This window comes from Lepidochelys olivacea (genome assembly GCF_965140295.1).
Source record: "Lepidochelys olivacea isolate rLepOli2 genome assembly, chromosome: 10".
NCBI lineage: Eukaryota > Metazoa > Chordata > Testudines > Cheloniidae > Lepidochelys > Lepidochelys olivacea.
Window position 1 is genome coordinate 50,478,566 of NC_140420.1, and position 22,141 is coordinate 50,500,706.

A 22,141-nucleotide genomic window follows, 5' to 3' on the forward strand; every position below is an offset into this window, starting at 1 on the left:
TATCAATTCGCCTTTCAGATTCCTCCTCTATTTCCTCTTCATGGGTAGAAATTTCTTTTGATTTCATTCCATGGGGAACTCACAATTTCCAGGATCCAGGAGATATAAGACTATTTTCTCTTTTCTTACAGATAGCTTGGATCTTTATGAGATACAGTTATGTGGTCTCCACATTCTCTTCCATAAAACCAATCTCATTCCACAGCCTAAGCTGATGGATTGGAGAAGCAAGAAAAAATATAATTTTCCTCTCATACATTGGAGATGGTGACCCTGGAAACATGGTTACAGACACTGGACTCTAATAGTCATGCTTAGAATCCCACCTTTCTCTCCTTTCTTGTTTGATGTGCCTAAAGGAATCAAAACATTTCTACACAGGGACTGGAGCATGTTTAATTTTTAGATTTGGACTGCAAGCAACAGCGCTGTTAATAAAAGCCATGGAATCAGGATCTCTCTTACCCATAGGAACCCCAGTTTATCTGCACATTCAGGAAGGGAAGATGATTTCACATTTCTCAGTGGATTGGAAACTGTGGTGTGTAGCAAGAAGAAGGACAGGGCCTGGAAAGAAGAAGGTAGGATAGACTGCTGTCTACGGCAAGACACTGCTCAATGCATTGGGGTGTAAATTAATGCCGACCTTGACAAAAATAGATACAAGGAATCACTTCACTTGTCAGTGAAATGCGGCTACTAGATGGAACGAGGCAGCTGTGGAACAATACACAGCAGAACTGTACAATTCAGGACAGGAAGTGAAGACTAGTATTGATTCCAACTAAGACTAGAGTGGCAATTTCAGTAGGAAGGAAGGTAATTATCCAAACTGGAGTTTAGCCAGGACACTGGGGTTAATACCCTATCTCTTATGAAAACTGAAATAACCTCTTCCCTGAATTTAAAGTCAACCATTTTCCGTGGGTCAGCTGCTTGAGCAGCTGTGTGCATTATAAAGCCAGGCCCATCCCTTCTCTTCTGGGGGGATGGAGCTAGCACTTTAGCCTGCTTTCCAAAATCTTGCCCTTGAAAAATGTGGAGCTCTTGGTCAGGAACTATCACACAGCAACTGGAAAGTTTTTGATGAAGAGTTCCAAATAGTCTTCCTTTTTTTTCTGTAAAAATATAGAGCATAAACTGAAATTTTCCTGGGAATAATAAACTATTTGGAGTAAAGTCCATTCCAACCCATGAGATGACAATGTAATCTCTCTCCCTCTCTCTCCTGAACCTATAAAAACATCATAAATTTGGTGGAACACATAAATGCCATTCTGTCCATCAAGGCAGATTCCTCTTCTAGTCCTCTAATCCCTCCATAATGACTGTAACAATTGTTTCATCAATGATCCCAGTGTATGAATCTGCAAAACCTCTGCATGCAATAAATACCATTTGTACATCTTTATGATTTTGAGTCTTTTCTCTAAAAAAAGTTTCTTCATGTTACTTGGAAATATTTTATTATTAAAGCATTTTATTTCATCCTTTTATTGCCACTGATTCTGCTGACTTCTGTCTATTGGAGTTGAATTTCCTAGACCGTGGAATTATTCTTTCTTCAGCTGCAGAATCTCTGTGAGGTCATGAGTCTTTAGAGTGGAGTGATACAACTTTATTACCTCTCACTGTACAGACACACTGTCTACTAGGAAATAATCTTTATTCTGAGGTTTCTTAAGAATGAGATCTTGCAGTTTCATCACTGGTATCTTTCCCCTTGAGTACCAATAACATTTAGAAACCTATGAAAAGGAAAACCACGAAAAAGAAAGGAAAATGAATACACAAGTACAGCAATAAAGGCTGCTGAGCCACTGTTCAGTATGTTCCTTGTCACATTAGGACAGGGACTTGTTAAAATTGAAACCTGATTACTTTTGAAATAGTTTTTAGTTAAGTCAAAGCGATAAGAAACCTCACTGCATATATTTTAACTGGAGCTCCAAAAGCAGATTTCTGTGTTTTTCCAGTATAATTCTCCCTATTATTTTAACACAGGGTTGTCACTGGTACATCAGCTCTGATTAGAGATGGCCTAACTTCATTATTGCCTCATGATTTTGGTTATCTTTTACTATCTACATTAGCAGTCTCTCTGGGTAATATAACCAGATTCAAAATTCCAGGTTCCATTATAGCTAATTGTTTTAATATGAGACTAGACAGTGGCTCACTGATCCATGGTTGATGTTTGAAGGGCTGAGGCACCAGCACTAAGCTGGCAGCAAAAGAACCGATGACAAACAATGCCATTCCTCATCAGATGACAGTCTCAAAGACTTTGAGGGCAATAAGCAGTTCAGAATGGAAAGCTGTCTGGCAACTTGGAAGTTGTCTTGTTGGCTCAGTTCAGTGAATGGTTGTAGCTGATGGCTAATCTGGTTGGGGGAAAAGCAGCATGCATTTGTTTGGTTGTTAATGTGGATAAAACTAAGTCCATGGCCTTTAACATCAAGCAGAATGCAGCTCCAGATTACAACCCACTCAGTATTAACCTGTTCAAACAGGACATTGAAAAGGTGGCAACTGTCAAAAACTTGGGAAGCACCCTAGACACTGGTGTAGGATGTTTGAAAGATGTGGGCCCTTTAGTGGCCTCTGTGGCATCAAGATTGCTACGACACTGCGGATCTACCCTATCACAGTTATACCAACTTTATTGTGTGCCAGTGAAAGGAGGGTGCTGAGGAAGGCTGAAGAGTGGTGGATTGATGGTTTCGATTTTCGTCGTCTTCATCAGCTCCTCCATATTAAATGGCTGGATAAGATCACCAGTGAGGATATTTGTAGCTGAAACCAGCAACCACCTCCATCAGCACTGGTTCAGTTTTGGCAGCTTTCTTGGTACAGACGTATTATAAGAATGGAAGAACAACAAATTACGAAGCATGTTTACCAAGGAATGCTACTACTAGCCAGCAATCATGCGAGTGCTGAAAGGTTCAGTGGGATAACATTGCTAACGATGGACACAGACTGAACATCCAGCCAGACTGTCTTAAAGACCTAGCTGAAGATCGATCTGTGTGGTGCTCGATCTATGTCCCTTTGGGACTTGCCATGATGCTAATGATGAGACAGCAGCTCAGGGCTAGAAGAATAACGAAGGGATAGGAGCTACATATTAATGTTTTTGTCTTAGAAAAGGCTCCTTAAATAAGAATGCCCACATTCAGAGCCACACTGCTTGTCAGGTGACAATTAATTCATGTGGATCACAGGGTTATATAACCAAGCCTCAGTTTCCACAGGGACTTCCCTGCTCACCTGTGTATTTTTAGAGTTAAGGTCTGTGAGAAGCATTGTGCTACTCCGTCTTTGGCCAGCAGTGCTCCCAGCAATCCTCAGCTTGAGGTCACATGCAAACAGAGAAGAGGGTTATAGTAACGGCCATATAGTAAGGAAGCAGACTGATACGTACCATAGTGCATACACAATGCAAAATAAAGCTTTTGGTATAACATGGCTTTTTGAGATCACATTGACAACCCACAAAAGTGAGTTTCCCCAAAGACTTCGCAGCTTCATATGTTTCATTCTCCCACGATACACTGGTGCTTCACTCTTTAAAAGCGTTGCCTCTCTAGTTTAAGATCCTGGTCCTCACCTACAAACAGTATTTAGGCCCATCTACCGCTGTCTGCCTCTCATTCTGTGACTCAGAAGAACAGCTGTGGTCAACAAGGACTTCAGTGAACAGAGCTCAAGCTATCCTTCATGAGTATCTGGGGGCAGAACTTTCGTTGTGGCAGATCCTTGGCTATGAAACATCTTTCCACTGGGATGAATCAGTTGTATAATCTGCAGAACATGGTGTGACACCCATCTTTTCATGCATGCATTTTCTTTAGGGAAGAGTATGATCCCACTAGGAATGTGACCCTTCTGACAAGAAGCTGTTCAGGAGAGGGGCTTGCATTCAGGGGGCATTACAGGTGGGATTTTTCAAAAGTGCTTAGTGTTGATCTAATTCTGTGCCCATTGAAGACAATAGGAGTTTTACCTCTGACTTCAGTGGGAGCAGATTTGGGCCAACATTGAGCACTTCAGAAAATTCCCCCTTCCATGCACTAAACAAACTTACACAGGAGTGCCTATGAACTATGCTGATAGCACTTTAGAAATTATACTGTCCTACTTACTTACAATTCACCTTTGGCACTTCAGAACTTTCTGTTCTTAACCATCTGAATTCCCCCTTTTCCCAAACTCTGGAACTGACCCCATTTCCAAACAAATGTTGCTGTCATCAATTTATTATGAAGTTACCTGGAGCCAAACATCAATAGGGTCATGTCAGTGCCCTCTCCTCTGTGCTATACTGTTCATCCTAATGGATTTGAACAAGATGACCTGAGTGGAATTTCACAGTCCCTACCTTGGTGCCTCCACCAAGTCCCTCTTTCACTCTAGTGACATGGAACATACCTGTCAATGGGACAAAGGTGGGTGGCTAACAGTCTCCAGGGGAGACTTCCTTCTGCTTTCTATGCAATAGCAGATTCTCACATTAGTGACAGCTGCAGTGTTCACAAGGCTTTTCCATTCACACGGATATCCAGTCCCTGCAGAGACTGGCTGTGCATGTGAGAATTTGGGAGGATCTGCTGCATCCATCTTGACAGAAATGTCAATGTTAGTAGCCACAGGAGACAAGAGAATCAGTATGATTCAAAATCAAAAATACATCTGAGACGTAGAAGGGTTGTTGGTTTGGGAAATCCTGAGACATACTGCTTTTTCCTTTATCAGCACATATTGCTGTAGCAGAAAAAGCTCTAAAAATGACAGCAGATGACTTTGAGGGTGACTTTGGCCCCAGTTTTCGCTGATAAATAAACTGTGTGTTGATTTAATCAATGTGTTATCGGAGTCTGCTCTAAATGAGGTCAAGATGCCCACTGACATCTGTGGTAAGAATATTTTAAGAATTTAAAAATCAAAAATATACTTTGATTCAGAAAACCAGAGTTTGCTGTGTCATGCCAACACCACCAGTCACTGACCTAAATGCTGGGTTTTTTGTTAGGGCTGGGGTTTTAAACAGTGCCCAAAGGTGTGTCTACACTTCAGACTCAAAACACAGCAGTGTAGACATGGAGCCCAGGCTCTGAAACCTGGGGAGGGAAGAGGATCTTCATAAAGCTTGTCTTCCCTAGTATTTCTAGCCTTTCAGCCGAAGTCCCATGAGCCCAAATCAAGTGACCCAGGCTCTGAGACTCAGCACCCCAGGTTTCTCTTCACATTGCAGACATACCCCATGTGCCGTAGGAGCAAAGGTCCCACTGGATTTCAGTTCTTAAAATGGTTTTCAGTGGGACCTGTGCTTCTAAGTCACTTCTGAAAACCTTACCCTCTGTTCCTTCTACACTGGACTCCAGGCTACCCGTTGTCTGCAGTTCCCTTTTATTTCAGTTGGCTTTGTGGGTGCTCATTAGCTCTGTAAATCAGACCCTATGACTGCAGAATCTTTGTTTGAACTTAAATTCCCTGATGGTATACCTTCACCATCTCCTACACACTTGCAAGGCAGCCACAGACTTGAGGCAAGGAGATTTAACTTTGTACAGATAGTTAAATGTTCACTGCTTCTCGAAATGCAAAGAGTGTCTTCCCCTCTATATTGTTAATAGACATTTCAATAACTACACACTATATGCATGGAGGTTCTGTTTTAAGAACTGATTAGCATGACCCCTATCCATTCTTGTGAGTGGTCACTGTATGTGGATGTATGTGGATCCATGAACTACCGTGTGTTCTAAATCAGACACATACAGAAAAGCCAAATTCTCAGTCTTGAATGGACAGAGCGAGGTCTAACAAGGCATTTTAGTGTGTCAGTGCCATGAAATCAAGATGATATTAGGTCTAACAGTCAGCTCAAAAGGTGTATACATCTTTCCTGGCTTTTAAAAAAAACATGTAAGTAATTTCCTATTGTCCCTTGCAAAGAAAGCTCCCATCAAGTAGCAAGAATGAAGACAAACATACAAGCACCAAAGGGAACTGCTATTTGAAAACCACATTTGATTCATATAACTGAATTACCATTATCAGCAACAATTAGTAAAATCCATTTCCACTGTAATGCTTTAACTTTTCTGCCTGCTTGAGAATAATCCTAATGGAGCCCCTGTAAAGCACTGGAATTTTTCATATCCACTAAATGCCATTTTCTTTACTTGCTTTGATAAAGACGTACATAAATGTAAATACCAATGGGTACAGCAAGTGTTCATTTTCACTAAACATGCTCATAAATTTCAGCAGTATTACCTTTTCCCCAAAGGTAAAACTTCATTGCCAATCTCATAAAAATGGAAATTTGTCTAAGAATATCTAAAATAATCCTTCTGCAATGCAAAGTAACAGAGATGGGATTCTCTTCTCCTGGCCTAGGGCTGTGTATTAATTTAAAAACTATGTCAGTATTGTAGAATTTCAAAGACTGCAATGATATATGCAGAAAAATATGGAATTTCCACCAGGGACTGTAATTCACATATTATGGGACAGATTAAAGAATAATAAATTTGGAAGGAAGTATTAATGACTATATGGGGCACTGTGAACTTGACATTCCCTGAAACATGGAACTTTGTATCTCAAGCTTTAAAAATTATTTGTGCCGGAGCAAATCTAAACAGAAAAGAAATAGATGTTATTCTAACCATGATCAGTTACATATTGTGTGAGTCAAGAACCTGACAAGAAAAACTTCCTTTATAATCTAGAGATGAACAGTGAGAATAAGTTTTGCTATTGCATCACTGCTCTTTTTCTGGGAGGAAGAGAGGAGAGAGGGTAACATCTAGAATATTTCTTTCACTATTATGCAAAGAATGTCCATGTTTAATTCTAAAAATGACTTACCAGCATCACTTAGCATTTATATATAGCAGTTTTCTTCCTCAACTCTTTACAGACCAACCTGTTAATTCTCACAACACTCCTGTAAAATAGGTAAGTATTATTATCCAAATTTTACATTAGGAGAAAATGTGTTATTCACAGAGACTGGCAATATCAGAGCTGAACTCTGGAATTCCTAGCTCCTTACGCTGGTGTGCATCTTATTAGTGTGCACTCTTCTGTTGATATTCACCCTCCATTGTCATTGTTTAGGTGGTAAGGTCAAATTTTTAGCCTCCATATTTGTCTAGTAAAAATCTTTCCAGCACATAAAGTCTACATTCAGGACACATTTAAGAGGAAATGTTTCCCGCATCTCTTGGCCAAACTGGCTTGGATATCTGTTCAACATTAGTACACTTTCCACACAGCTTTTCCTACCCATAATAGAATTCTCGGAGGTGGCCTACCTTGCAGAGACTAAAACATGCCAATTAAGCAATAGGCCTTATATTCACAGACTTAGCATAAGAATTATTATTATGGAGGCTGAACAAGGCTGTCACCTCACAGAGGTGACAAGCATGAAGCATATTGACAGGGCCATTTTGGAACACTTTCATAGTATGGTATGGACAGAGCACTTCACTCTCCTCAATGCCACCAGGAATTAATTCACTTTAGAAACAAAGGAAGGCAAGAAACAGTTGTGCAATAACAAAACCAGTTTGAAAATGTACACTGAAAGTTACCCGCGTTGTCAGTGCAGAAGGTATTCTCCTGGTGTATGTATGCACTGTATGTCTTTGAGGAAGTCTGTGTCTCTGAGGTGCTGTGTGTAACATGTGATGCAGGGTTACCTGACTTATTTTATTGAATGCTGCTGAAAATGGTTCCACAAAATCCAGTGTAAATACCACAGTGCAAGCTAGAGTTGCCCCCGAGGAGCTTTAACTTATGCACTGTCCCATAAAACTCACATGCAGGGAAATGAGCAGAAGTCTGAATGCTTTTTTATTCTGTAACGCCGCATGGTAAAGTAGTTGATACTGAATGTTTCCATTGTTCCTTATGAACAAGGGAAATAAGATTTGCTTTGGCAGGAATACCCAATTTTCCCATGCACTAAGTTCTTTAGCCAGCTAAAGCCCATTGGTTTGACAGAATTCAGGGCCCTCCAAACCTGGAAAGATCTTGAGAGGCCCACAAAAATAGGTTTGTCAGAGTTGTGTACTATTCATGCCATTCCCTACCTCAGCTGCTATAGGCATTCCCATGTATTCTTCATAGGTCCTAGATGCCATGATATGAACCACCCAAATGTACTACTCTGGTCAGAAGTGGTTCTGACAAGATAGAGAATTTAATGAAGAGGGGCATAGTTGGGAGAAGATGTAGATAAAATGATTCCTAAGACTGGTTGACTCACAGGGGAGTTTGCAAATACAATCTTTCGGCCAAAGTAGCACAATCATGTATAGAAACACACTGTGGGCTTGCTGCTGGACAAAGTAAGGGCTGTGGAAGGCCCTGCATTCAGCAGAATTAGTGCAGTTTTGGGGTGTGAAATGGGGCAAGAATGCAGAGTATGTGCGAGTGCATTATCTGCCCTAGTATGTAAACAGGCTTACTGGTATGTGTGGGAAAAACAAGGGATCTGGGACTAACCGGATTTCCCTGCCCATGCTAGATAGATAGAATGCCCCAGCTGCTGTCGCACTTTGGGCTACTGAAATGCCCTTTCTTTGTCCCAAGAAATTACATTCAGATTTCACTGAGATCTATTCTTTAGAAACTGCTATTGCACTGCTTAGGAAATTTCTGGCAGCACGCCAAAACAATAACTGACACAGCAACAACAGTAGCAGCAAGATTATACTGGGACTGCCTGGGAGACACGGGAGCAGTTGGTGGGAAGGGGAGCAGGAATGGGCTGGGTTCTCTACAGACACACCTGGATGGGCACATAGTCCCAGTGGCCGACCCAGCCTTCTCCAGCTGCCAGTTAATATAGTAATTTGTGCAGAAACATTGACGGTTCAGGATTCAAATAATTGATGATGCATGATTCATCAAATCATTGATGATGCAGGATTCAAATCATTGATGATGCATGATTGGAGGAGAGTTGTTACATTTGTGCATAACAGGATTTGGTTTAACCTCTTTCCTTTTAAAAAATAATGGAGAAAATTAAATCTACAAAAACGTCATTAAAATAATGTTATTTAAGCTTGCAAAGTTTAGCACTTGAAAAGTAGTAAATGTCAGATTTACCTTTGTGCGTGCAACCTTAATATGGCCCCCTTGTGCGTATGCTTATGACACAGTTTTTAATTACATAATCACAAACTATTTTTCCATATGGCCCCTGCTTCATTCAGTGCACCAGGCAACCTCAGAAATGGTGTTTCCAACTTTAGGTTACAAAGTCAAAGACTTGAAATGTTATTTTAACATAGAGTCTTTTGTACACAATATAAGATTCATAATGAAAATCTTTCCTTTACATTTTCAGTTGATTCCCTTGAAATCAGAGATTAATTGTAGATTTCCAACAAGACCTCTTAATTCTAACACAACAGTATGATATTCAGGAATAGGAAATGTAACGGAGCAATCATTTTTATTATTTGCTAAATGTATGTTTTCAAGGTTTCAGTAACAAGCATTAATATCTATAAGACCTATTGCAACCTATTTGAATTCACTATAATTTCAGCAATTGTGTTTATACCATGTAAAACTTTCTTCAGTTCCAAATGTAACCCTCAAGGAACATATGCATAAATTATAAAGTATCCTCCTGGGGAAACCTCTGAAATCTGACAAAAAGGAGGAAATGCATTTATGGGGCAGCATACAAACAATCCACTTTCTGCTTTTTCTAAATACAATTTGAAAGCTCAAATAATTTTTGATGTAGACACAGCAGCAAAATGAGGACCGATCCAGGCATGGAATTAAGTGGCAGGCCACAACTTTTTATTAAACTTTAACATAAGGGTGGGGTGCTACCCGCCCATCACCCATACTCTCTTATATCAGGTATTTAATTGGTTCCACTGCAGGGGTTATAGGACTCCTTACCATATAACCCATAATGTGGGGTAGGCTCTCCTCAGCCTACCTCAATGACTCAGCATTCTCTGACTCCAGCACCCTTCCACTCGTGAGGGGGACAGCGGGTGCAGTAGGGTGGGAACCTCAGCCCACGAGGGCTACAAGGTCTGTCCCTATCATATGAGCCCAAGGCCCATCACCAAAATCCCAGCTCTCCTACCTCTGGGAAGTATTTTATTTTATTCTTTTAACCGTACTGGAAAATGGCCGCAAGTTGCGACGTATAAACACCAACAGTTAGGTACTATGCACATTCATACTTAACCCACTATGGGTCGAAGGTGCTGTGAGGAAGGCAAAAAACTCCATGGTCCTCCACAACTGGCCCATGGGAGAAAAAATTCCTTTCTGACCCCCTAAACAGGCAATCAGCTAGACCCACAGCGTCTGTCAAGCTGGGTTCCCATTCCTAGTTCTGGTAGATAGGATGGGCTGCTGGAACAGAGCTGAAAGAAGCTCCACATGGTCCCTGTGCCGGGTTAAATCCTGGAAGCTGGGGAATGCTGGTCAATCAGCACCCCTCTCCCCTCCGCTGGCCAATGGATGCCAGAGACTCCCAGGGGAAGGAGCTACCTATTGTCCCCTGGTGAATGCCTCCCTCCCTTGCCACTGGGACTGTGCCCCTTTCACCACTGTCCCCATCAATTTCCCCACTCACTGATGTGCGTGGGTGACATATGGGTAAATTGTGAGTGATCATAATTGCAAATTAGTAAAAAGAAAGAACAAAAACAAAAATGCCAAAATATTTAACTCGTTTCATGGTTACTAATTCAATATTTAGCAAAGAACAGAGAATTATTTGACAAATTTTGGGAGCTCTTTTGGGCCTAAACCCTATGCATACTGAATTCTGTGTAATTTGACTGAAAGAAGGGTTCTAATTGAAATGGATTAATATTGCAATTCTCCTTTCTAGAGTTAGTGACCATCCCACAAAAATTATCAGGCAAAATGCCAGAGGGGGTCTAAAAAGCACATGGAAGAAGAAAAAAAGAGATTGGAACTGATCTAAGCAATTGATGTCCATATAGTCACAATAAAGTTAATAGATTTCAAGAAGGCAGACTTTAGCAAACTTGGGAGTTGGTAGGAAAGATTCCATGGGAAGCAAGTCTAAGGGGAAAAACAGTTGGCAGTTTTTCAAAAAAACATTATTAAGGGCACAAGAGCAAACTATCTCACTGTGTAGGAAAGCTAGGAAGTATGGCAAGAGACTACCCTGGCTTAACCCAGGAGATCTTCAATGATCTGAAACTCAAAAAAAAGAGTCCCACAAAAAGTGGAAACTAGGTCAAATTACAAAGGACGAATATAAACAAACAACACAAGTATGTCGGGACAAAATTAGAAAGGCCAATGCACAAAATGAGATTAAACTAGCTAGAAATATAAAGGGTAAAAAGAAAACATTCTACAAATACATTAGAAGCAAGAGGAAGACCAAGGACAGGGTAGGCCCATTACTCAATGAGGGAGGAAAACAATTACAGAAAATGTGGAAATGGCAGAAATGCTAAACAACATTTTTGTTTCAGTTTTCACTAAAATGTTTAGTAGCGATTGGACTTCTAACTTAATGAATGCCAGTGAAAATGAGGTAGGATCAGAGGCTAAAATAGGGAAAGAACAAGTTAAAAATTACTTAGACAAGTTAGATGACTTCAAGTCACCAGAGCCTGAAGAAATACATCCCAGAATACTCAAGGAGCTGACAGAGATATCTGAGCCATTAGCGATTATCTTTAAAAAGTCATGGAAGATGGGAGAGATTCCAGAGGACTGGAAAAGGGCAAATATAGTGCCAATCTATGAAAAGGGGAATAAGGACAAGCTGGGGAATTACAGACCAGTCAGCTTAACTTCAGTACCCAGAAAGATAATGGAGCAAATAATTAAGAAATTAAACACATAGAAGATAATAAGATGATAAGTAACAGTCAGCATGAATTTCTCAAGAACAAATCATGTCAACTCAACCCAATAGCTTTCTTTCATAGGGTGATAAGCCTTGTGGATAGGGGGGAAGCAGTAGATGTGGTATATGTTGACTTTAGTAAGGTTTTTGATACTGTCTCACATGACCTTGTCATAAATAAACTAGGAAAATGCAACCTAGATGGAGCCACTATAAGGTGGGTGCATAACTGGTTGGAACCATTCCCAGAGAGTAGTTATTAGTGGTTAACAGTCAAGCTGGAAGGCACATCAAGTGAGGTCCCGCAGGGATCAGTTCTGAGACCAGTTCTGTTCAATATCTTCATCAATGATTTAGATAATGGCATAGAAAGTACACATATAAAGTTTGCGGCCGATACCAAGCTGGAAGGGGTTGTGCTTTGGAGGATAGGATTAAAATTCAAAATGATCTGGACAAACTGGAGAAATAATCTGAAGTAAATAGGATGAAATTCAATAAGGACAAATGCAAAGTACTCCCTTTAGGAAGGAACAATCAGTTGCACACGTACAAAATGGGAAATGACTGCCCAGGAAGCAGTACTGCGGAAAGGGATCTGGGGGTCATACTGGACCACAGGCTAAATATGAGTCAACAGTGTAACACTGTTGCAAAAAAAGGAAACATCATTCTGGGATGTATTAGCATGGGTGTTATAAGTGAGACATGAGAAATAATTATTCTACTATACTCTGAGCTGATTAGGCTTTAAATGGAGTATTGTGTCCAGTTCTGGGTGCCACATTTCAGGAAAGATGTGGACGAATTGGAGAAAGTCCAGAGAAGAGCAACAAAAAATGATTAAAGGTCTAGAAAACATGACTATGAGGGAAGATTGAAAAATTGGGTTTGTATAGTCTGGAGAAGAGAAGACTGAAAGGGGACATGATAACAGTTTTCAAGTACATAAAAGGTTGTTACACGGAGGAGAGAGAAAAATTGTCCTCTATAACCTCTCAGAATAGGACAAGCAATGGGCTTAAATTGCAGCAAGGGTGGTTTAGGTTGGACAGTAGGAAAAACTTCCTGTCAGGGTAGTTAAGCACTGGAATAAATTTGAATAAACCTACGGAGGTTGTGGAATCTCTGTCATTGGACATTTTTAAGAGTAGGTTAGACAAACACCTGTCAGGGATGGTCTAGATAATAGTTAGTTCTGCCTTGAGTGCAGGGGACTGGACTGGAAGACCTCTTGAGGTCTTTTCCAGTCCTACAATTTATGATTCTATGATTCTATTATCCCAAATCTTTTGAAATTTAGTTAATTTCTTTCATCAGCTTTAACATCATTATGTGGGTTATATACTCATGTGGTAGAAATGTTATGGAACAGATGCTTCTATTAGGTCCAGATGCAGAGTAAAACCCTGCCCTATATTGTACAGATAAGTACCAGCTAGGTAAGATTCCAGTCCCTGGAATGCTAGAAGGGGACCCCGGCTAATATATCTGCTAGTACTCCACAGTTCCCTTGACCTGTCTTCCTCTAAGCCAACAGAATAAGTCACAGGCCCACTGTACCATCGGTACTCATACCCCATAGCTTTGCAGCTTAGACATGTAAAAGAAAAACAGAACTTTGCCCACAGCATATATTGCTTCAGTTCTTGCATCCTCAGTTTTCATAGCTGCTTTCATCCAAGCACAGCATTGCACCCAAGTCATCTATAGCTTTTTGAGCTACATTTTGACTATGAAGAGACTATAATCACAAAGTGAGCTTCACTTTAAGTGTCTGGTCACTTGCTCATCCCTACTGGGTAATGTGCAACACGCTGGATAAGCATGGCAACTGGTGTGTCCCAAAGATTAAAGTGCCTCACTGCCTTGTCAGCAAGACAGTCACAAAACAAGCATTGAGGTGACATGATAGTAACAGCAGTAGGTTTAGTCATGTCATGCATCGTATGAGCCGCTGCTGCAGTATATGAACCCCAATAAATGTTCTCTTAGTGAAGAAGTCAATTACATATATTTATCTCTTTATATTCATACTCTTGCTTCATAAATACCAATACTCTTTAGCAATATACTGACTTCCAAAAATTGGTACAGAACTCTTTTTATAACCAGGGCCATGTTGTAACACACAATGGGATAAAAGAGCTAGAGGTACCTTTCACACCTGATGCACGTCCAACAATCACAATGCCACGTTCTATGCCTTTGAATGTATGGTGAGGGTGCCATGTGAACAAGATCCTGTTTCCATAACAAGAACTGTGCATTGTGAATTGTACATTCACAGCTCATGTCATGAAAAGGCACCTACACTTTTGGGGAACATATTGCTTATTCCATTTCAACAAGCTGACACATGGCATTCCCCTCCTTCATTAGCAATATACAGTGCACGGTTATGGGACATACTAATGTGAATAGGTCAGAGTGCTAGTCTCACAGATTCATGCTCACACCAGGAAAAAGGTAACATCTACAGCCTGTACAACAGTGAAGACTAGATAGATCTCCTGATTTAGTTCAGGTGTGTAGCTATTCACCACTTCCCCACACTGAATACGTCTTTGTTTTTACTGTTTGCTAACCCAGTGTTAATGTTCACAGTATATTATACAGCTCCCAGAATACGACAGAAGATGCAGGGTTTCTATGGATCCCTATGTTTAAAATTAGGTACCAAAGCGAGGGTGCATAATTCCGCATTTGGGTACTAAAATCAGACACATTCATATTAGGGATGTGTGTATGTTTATATATGTATGGTGATTTGGAGAAATAGGGTCTTCATCCTAGGTGACCATGTTTAAAAACTGGGCTCGTTAGCACAATAGGTCAAATAAATCCCTAATGTAATGGTGCTGACGACATCAGGGACAAATGTGGCCCAACATATTTAATTTGTTACTATAAAAATCCCTATAAAGAGTGTTTCACTGTAAATATTACTATTTGACTATTAATAAAAATATTTTGAGACCAGGTTGCTCCACAGACAGACAAGCAGATGTGAGATGTGACATCAATTCAAAATTGCCCTGTGCCTGCTTCAAATCACAGAAATGTGGGTGGTCCCAAGGCTGATAATGTTTTCCAATGTTCCTCCTGATTTCCAAGCTTTTATCACTGAGCGAATAATTTTTTGCCAATTCTGACTTGGCTGCTGCACTTTAGTGCTTGTTGGGTATAAGCATCAAAACCATGAAGGAGAGCATCATAGTCATTTTCTTCCAGGGTCAGTTTATTGGCTCTGGCTGGAATTTGTTCACAAATAGAACATCTGCCACTTTGAAGCAGACCTGGCTTCCTTGCAAATGGGGAAGTGCAGTCTCCAGGGAATGTAATCAATTCACTTGTAAAATGAGAATAATCAGTGAATTCAACAATTCCATGTAAGGTAACAGCAGAAGCAATTAGTACTATACATAGCACTCACCTCGTGGTGGTCGTAACTCGGTGATATTCTCAGTGGCCTCATCATCTGAGTCTCCAGTTGCCACTACCTTATATCTATTGCTGCTCTGTTTGCTCAGCACGTGGGGTACTTGCAGTGCAGCCTCCCTCTCAGCAGCTAGGTCCAGATCTTGCTGAGCTAGGTGGGCTCTCAACTGCCTAATTTCAAACTAGGGGAAAAACAACATAAAATGATGTGACACAAGTAAACCCTACCTGGAAATCATTATTCCCCAGAAATGTGGAGTTTAGATGAGCACCCAAGCTGTTGCTTGGTTGCTTGGATGTTGATGGTCTTCTAAGAAAGGTGGAGGGAAATTGTATTAATTAGGTTTGGAGATACACTTTGGGGCAGTTTCTTAAGAGAAGAAATTCCCTAATAAGTGTGACCTCCAATACAGGTTTCACTGTATAATCATTTCAACCATCATTCAGGGTGATTCCTGTTATTGACACACAGCTCTAATATCTGGACTTTGCACTAATGAATTCCATGGAGGGGATTCTCCCCACTGCACCCAAGGACCTCCTCCCTCAAACAACTGAACCACAGCAGTTCTGCTACAGGCAAGGCCCTCTAGAACTGCAGGGAAGGGGTCAGGATTTGACCCATTATTGCTATTATTTTGAATGAGCTACATCCTATGCTGGGCGGCACTGTGTACAATAAAAGTGACAATGACCAAAAGGCAGAGAGCTAGACTGTAGCAATCTCAATGACAGAGCCAGTATATTTCCCTGTGTTTGACAGACACATGCCTCCTGTGATGCAAGAAATCTCCCTCCTGGCAGGGACAGGAGTGGTCCTCTGAATCCTCATTTGAGGGCTGAGGATTTCTTCACTCCTTCCTCTGCATTACAACCCTCACACCTAAACCACCACAATTCTGAGGAAGGAATGCATTGGGTTGCAACTCTTTCAAAAGATGGAGACGTACGGTGGTGACCAATACAATTCTAATTACACACAGTGAGAGGGAAAAGAAAATTAGTGAAGTGATAGGTTAATGCATTTCAAATTTCCAGCATTGTGCCTCTTAACTGAAAGATCTGAAAAGACTTTGCATGGCCAAACAGCGTGCACACTGCAATGCACCTGTCACTACACTTTCATAACTGAAGGGAAATTAGCAACTTAGCTCTTAAAAACTTGTGTGTAATGGCATGTTAGCTGACTGAATATGGTTCTGGCTTTCGTCTCTGAGATGCTGACTCAAATCCGTCTTGCTGTCAGATTATACATGTGGTGGTCCTAGTTCATTCCATGTAAGGCAGGACTGTTAAAAAGCCATGATTCAGCAAGACTGTCAGGCTATCAAAGCAATGGTCTCCATTGATTTAGTACGAACACTGGATTAGTGGTCAGCTATAGAGAGAAGTGGGCTCTTCCAGGTTGAGATTCATGTATTACTGGAGTGGGAAATGGACAACAGCTTCCCTGTACTGAAAAAAAGATACCAGACTGGCAGCCCTGGAGACTGAAGTCTTCTACCCACAGTACAGGGAATGGCACTTGGCCTGTAAGACACACATGTAAGGAGTGAGGGAGTCATTTAGTCTCTATCCCCTGTCAATCCTTGGGCTCTCCACTAAAACTTCCAACAAGCATATTGACAGTAGAGGTTTTGTGGCTACCTATTAACTAACGCCATGTCTACATTAGCACTTACGTCAGCAAAACTTTTGTCACTCAGGGGTGTGAAAAAACACACCCTTGAGTGACAGTTTTGCTGGCATAAACGCGTGTGTGCATAGTGCTATGCTGGCGGGAGATATTCTCCCACCAACATAGCTATCGCTGCTCGTTAAGCTGGTTTTGTGATGTCAATGGGAGAGCTCTCTTCCATTGGCATACAGCAGCTACATGAGCAATCTTACAGTGGCACAGCTGCTTTGGTACACTGTAAGCTTGTAAGTGTAGACATGACCGAAGAAAGGACAGGACTGGGACCCTCAACTCCTTTCACAATAGCTTCCTACTTCAAAAGCCAGATGGTGATAATGACTTTTCATAAATGCCAGTTTGGGCCAGATATGAACCAATAATTTGTAGGTGAAAGTTTTTACATTTCATTACCAATCCCCTGACCTATCCATTGCCTGTACAGATCTCTCTGTTTTCCAGCTTAGACACTACCATGAGCAGGTGGATAACAGAGTTTCAACTTTCAATACTGAATCTTTACAAGAACATGAACTAAAATAGTGCAATAAAATCTCACAAAATTTCATCTTTAAAATAACCACACAAATCATAGGTAAGAAACAGATTATGGGGAAGATTTACACTGGCATGAAGAACAGCTAGGTGCCTAACTCCTGTTCACTTTCAGTGGGAGTCCTTAGTGCCTTTGATAATCTCTCCCTTTATTAATAATATTGAGCATCAGAAACCAAAGCACCAGCACTAATAATAATTGCAACAAAAAGCTTTAATTTAGTAAAGATGCTGTTCTTTTTCTTTTAATCTTGTTCATGACTGACTGGAAAACAAAAGCCAACTTTAATTTCAGCTGTTTCAGAAAGCAAACAGATTAAACTATTTACAATAAGTAAACAACATGGGGAAACCAAGGCATGGCAACTGACCCAAGGTCACACAACAAATCTGTGGCAGAAATGTAAATAGAAACTGGATCTCCAGACTCCCACTTCTGTACTCTAATCTCTAGACAATTCCACTTCCTCAAAGCAAATATTTATGACCTAAATTGGAAAAATTCATAGCTTGGCTGAAGATAAATATTTTGACTGTGAGTGAAACTGGAGTGACAGAGATAGCGAAGAACAGTAATCCAGGTGAACAGTGCAATATTGCCGAGAAAGTAAAACAACAGAAGTAGCTTTACTGCCATCTTATGGCCAAAGGACAAAACCACACACCAAATTGCCAGCCCTGCTAAAGTGTGCACCTATGTACAGTATTTCTACAAAAAGAGAAGGAGTACTTGTGGCACCTTAGAGACGAACCAATTTATTTGAGCATAAGCTTTCGTGAGCTACAGCTACATCTGATGAAGTGAGCTGTAGCTCACGGAAGCTCATGCTCAAATAAATTGGTTCGTCTCTAAGGTGCCACAAGTACTCCTTCTCTTTTTGCGAATACAGACTAACACAGCTGTTACTCTGAAACCAGTATTTCTACAAAGCATCTAGTTTTATCTGCCTCAGAAATCTGTACTTGATGTCTCTGGTAGTGTGGAAAGTTTCCCTCCCCTGTTTTTGAGGCATGAGAAGCATATATGGGCCTTATACACTTCCCCAACAACATGTGAATCCCTTTTTATTCCTCTTTGCAAATATGATCCGGTTGTTTGTCCTGTTTTCACCCTTATCTTTATGCTGGTTCAGCTTGGCTAAAGACCAACATGGAGGATCAGAGTTACTGTTAAAGGAATTCACTTAGATGACCAGATGCTTAGCTAGTGTGAATCAGCATAGTTCTATTTACTTCAGTGGAATGCATGTGTGTTGAGCAGCAGGACACAGAAACGTAGAAGTTAATAGCCGAAATACTGATGACTCTCACACTGTACTGAAACCCACCCAGCTATAAAGAGTTGCGGTAGGCTCTCCCCCCTCCATTTGGAACTGTCAGCATCTAACTTCCCATTCATCACTGTCACGAAACTTGTGCAGTCATTTACATCAGTGGAAAGTGGGCATAAAATGCTACCATTTGTCTGCTACAGCTTTTCTACCACCAGGGCAGAAGAGTGAGTGTGTTGTATTAATGATCTTTATGACACTCCCACTTTGTCCATTATTTATGTAAGGTAACCTATACAGTTTGGCCAACTGAGATGCAAACCCTTAAAATGATTACTGACAACAGTAAATAAGATACATGAAATTCTGTTAAAAATGTTTACAAAACAAAAAAATCTATTAATTTAAGTTAGCATGTTTGAAAAGAAGAGAGTGGGAAAATCACCATTTAGTGCTATTATAAACTAATACTGCTATGAAAAACAAATGGATATTTATTAAAATATTTAGGGAAAAATAAAGAATGAGACATGACATCTTCTAATCATTTTAGCTCACAAATGGGATCTACCCAAAGGATCATTTTAAAATTAGTTACATCCAATTATTCATCTAGAGCAGGGATCGGCAACCTTTGGCACGCGGCCTGTCAGGGAAAGCCGCTGGCAGGCCGGGACAGTTTGTTTACCTGCAGTGTCCGCAGGTTCGGCTGATCACAGCTCCCACTGGCTGCGGTTCGCCATCTGCGGCCAATGGGGACTGCGGGAAGCAGCGGCCAGCACATCCCTTGGCCCACGCCGCTTTCCGCAGCCCCCATACGCCTGAAACGGCGAACCGCTGCCAGTGGGAGCTGTGATCAGCCAAACCTGTGGACGCTGCAGGTAAACAAACCGTCCCTGCCTGCCAGCAGCTTTCTCTGATGGGCTGCGTGCCAAAGGTTGCAGATCCCTGATCTAGAGAGATTAAATAACTTAATTTTTTGTTGTATTTTATACTTAAGATAAGACATTTAAGATGCTGGAATACTGCTATAGGATTTATTAAAATAGGTTTATCTAGTATAAACAAGCCAATAAAAATAAAGGTTATGACTAGTAGTAAGATGGTTCCTATCTATCTTCCTTATTTTATTATCTTAATTTTGAGTTTAACTGACTATTAAAGGGGTTTCTCCCTTCCTTCATTTTCAAAGAAAGTTCTCAAACTACCAGACATGATGGTGGGTGATGACCCTCTTCCAGGAAACTCCAAAAATTTCCATCAGATTTGTAAGTAATTATCTTTTTTGCTTCTCCCCTCTAAACCTCTGCCTTGACGGGATAAGTATTCTAGTATCAGAATTTCCCATACTTTTTGATACCAGCCAATAGATTTAGAGGGCAGTCACTCCTCTTCCACCACTTTGCTGTAGTAATTGTAGCAACAACTAGGAGTGATCAATTCTTTATGGCTTTTGTAAGATACAGAGTTTTCAAGACAAGTTAATATACATACTAAAGAATTATCGAACAGTTGACACCCTGTTATCTCCCTTATGGAGTCTCCAACAGCTTTCCAAAATGTCTTAATTTTTGGGCTTGTTTTAACTAGGTATATTGTAAAACCAGCTTATTGTTTTAACTAGGTATATTGTGGTAGAATCCAAAGGCCGCAATCAAGAACAGGCTCCTATTGTCCAAAGTGCTGGGGGGGAAACAAACAAAAAAATTCCACACTCGAAAACATGGTTCCCACTCCAAACAGCTTACAATCTAAGAAAAACTTTTATCTAAAAGGAACCAGGTTTCCAGCAGCTTCAGAAAATACCAGGTAGATTACAATTCGTTCTAGACCTGGTAGAATCTATCTTGTTGTCCCACTGTCTGAGAGTCAAAACTTGGAGCACTTTTTTCAGCTGTACCTCTGGAATTTTCACAGGACTTGGGTCATATGCCTCTTTTGAAACAGGTAAAAGGGAGACTGGCCAAACTTACACTCACTCACTGTGGATAATTTGTTATGTCTACACTATTATTTAAAATACGAATTGATATAGTCAAGATGGGTTTCATATTTATATGTGCTGAAGTGAGGAAAATAAACGTGTTGTGCATGACTGAAGCGTTAGTGCTTTCATTATTGAGGAAAAGGGGTTTGAAGCCATTTTCTGTGGGATTAGGCAACTCCTTTCTTCTGTTATGAACCCTTTTTCTGGTGTTATACTGGGCATAGTATTTCTTACCATTTCAGTCTATAGTAACTGAACAATTACATCACTGGCTGAGCAAATTCTAAGCCAGAACATTAAGCATCTCAAGATTCTTAATATTTTTTAAGCCTGTGATTTGGTTGGTAGTTACACCGATTTGAGAGAAATTGCCTTCAAATTCTGATTGGCTTTTGAAACGATCCAATCATTCTGAAGGATTTAACAAAGGGAGTCATAACTAGATTGTAAATTTTGGAGGTAAAGCTCTTTACTACATTGTTGGAAGAATTAAACTAACTTGCCCTTTGCAAAATTAGTTGTACATGCTGCTAAAACACAATTAGTGATGCTTTGGCTGTAAACAAAACAGTAAGAATTAGAGTGCATTACAATGCATATCCTCACTTAATGCAATGCACTAGGTAATTATTTATAAACAGATAAAATGACAGAGACCAATATGGAACTCTAGGGAACATCTGCCATTATCTGACTGGATTTATAAACAGTGCCACCCATCCTGTCTGTTGCTGTATAACACTCATAAGAATCAAGAAGGGACAGAATTAGCAGTGAATCATATCCTACTTCTCTTTAACAGTCCAGCAACAGAGTATGATTGACAGAGCCTTGGAGAGATCAATGAACACTTTAGCCAGAAGCTAACTCCTGTCTAATGCACTAGCATTAATTTTGCTCAATTCTATTAGTGCTGTCTGTACAGAATGCCCTGCCCTAAAACTCATCTGCCACTGGGATACAATCCAATGTTTATTTCCATTAGTTTAGCCATTGTTGGTAACAATAAAAACCAGGAGACAGTTGCAAACTAACGATTTATGGTCAGAATGAAACACAGGATGACCTTGGCTTCCTGCCATTCACTAGGAAAATGACTGATACTTAGAAATAAATTAAAGTTATTGCAAAAGGATAACATAAGTGATTTCTCTGATAGGTAATTTTACCAGCTAAATAGCCATGCCATTAAACTAGCAGCTGTTTTATAAATTACTAAATTAAAAAATATATCTTAGCTTCCATAGTTATGGTTTTAATAATGATGAAAAACTCAATGCTGCATGGTTTGACAGAAAAGCAGTTCTTGT

At 40.3% G+C, this 22,141-nt stretch overlaps 1 protein-coding gene across 5 annotated transcripts in view; it reads right to left on the reverse strand.

Annotated features, from left to right (window-relative positions):
• Positions 1–22,141, reverse strand: part of TMEM266 (transmembrane protein 266) — a 123,919-nt gene that overhangs the window by 12,596 nt on the left and 89,182 nt on the right. For all 5 annotated transcript variants that reach the window (XM_084640422.1, XM_084640424.1, XM_084640421.1 and 2 more), the window contains one exon: positions 15,339–15,525. In XM_084640422.1, the coding sequence (XP_084496548.1) occupies positions 15,339–15,525 (187 nt within the window). The remainder of the gene's footprint in view (positions 1–15,338; positions 15,526–22,141) is intronic.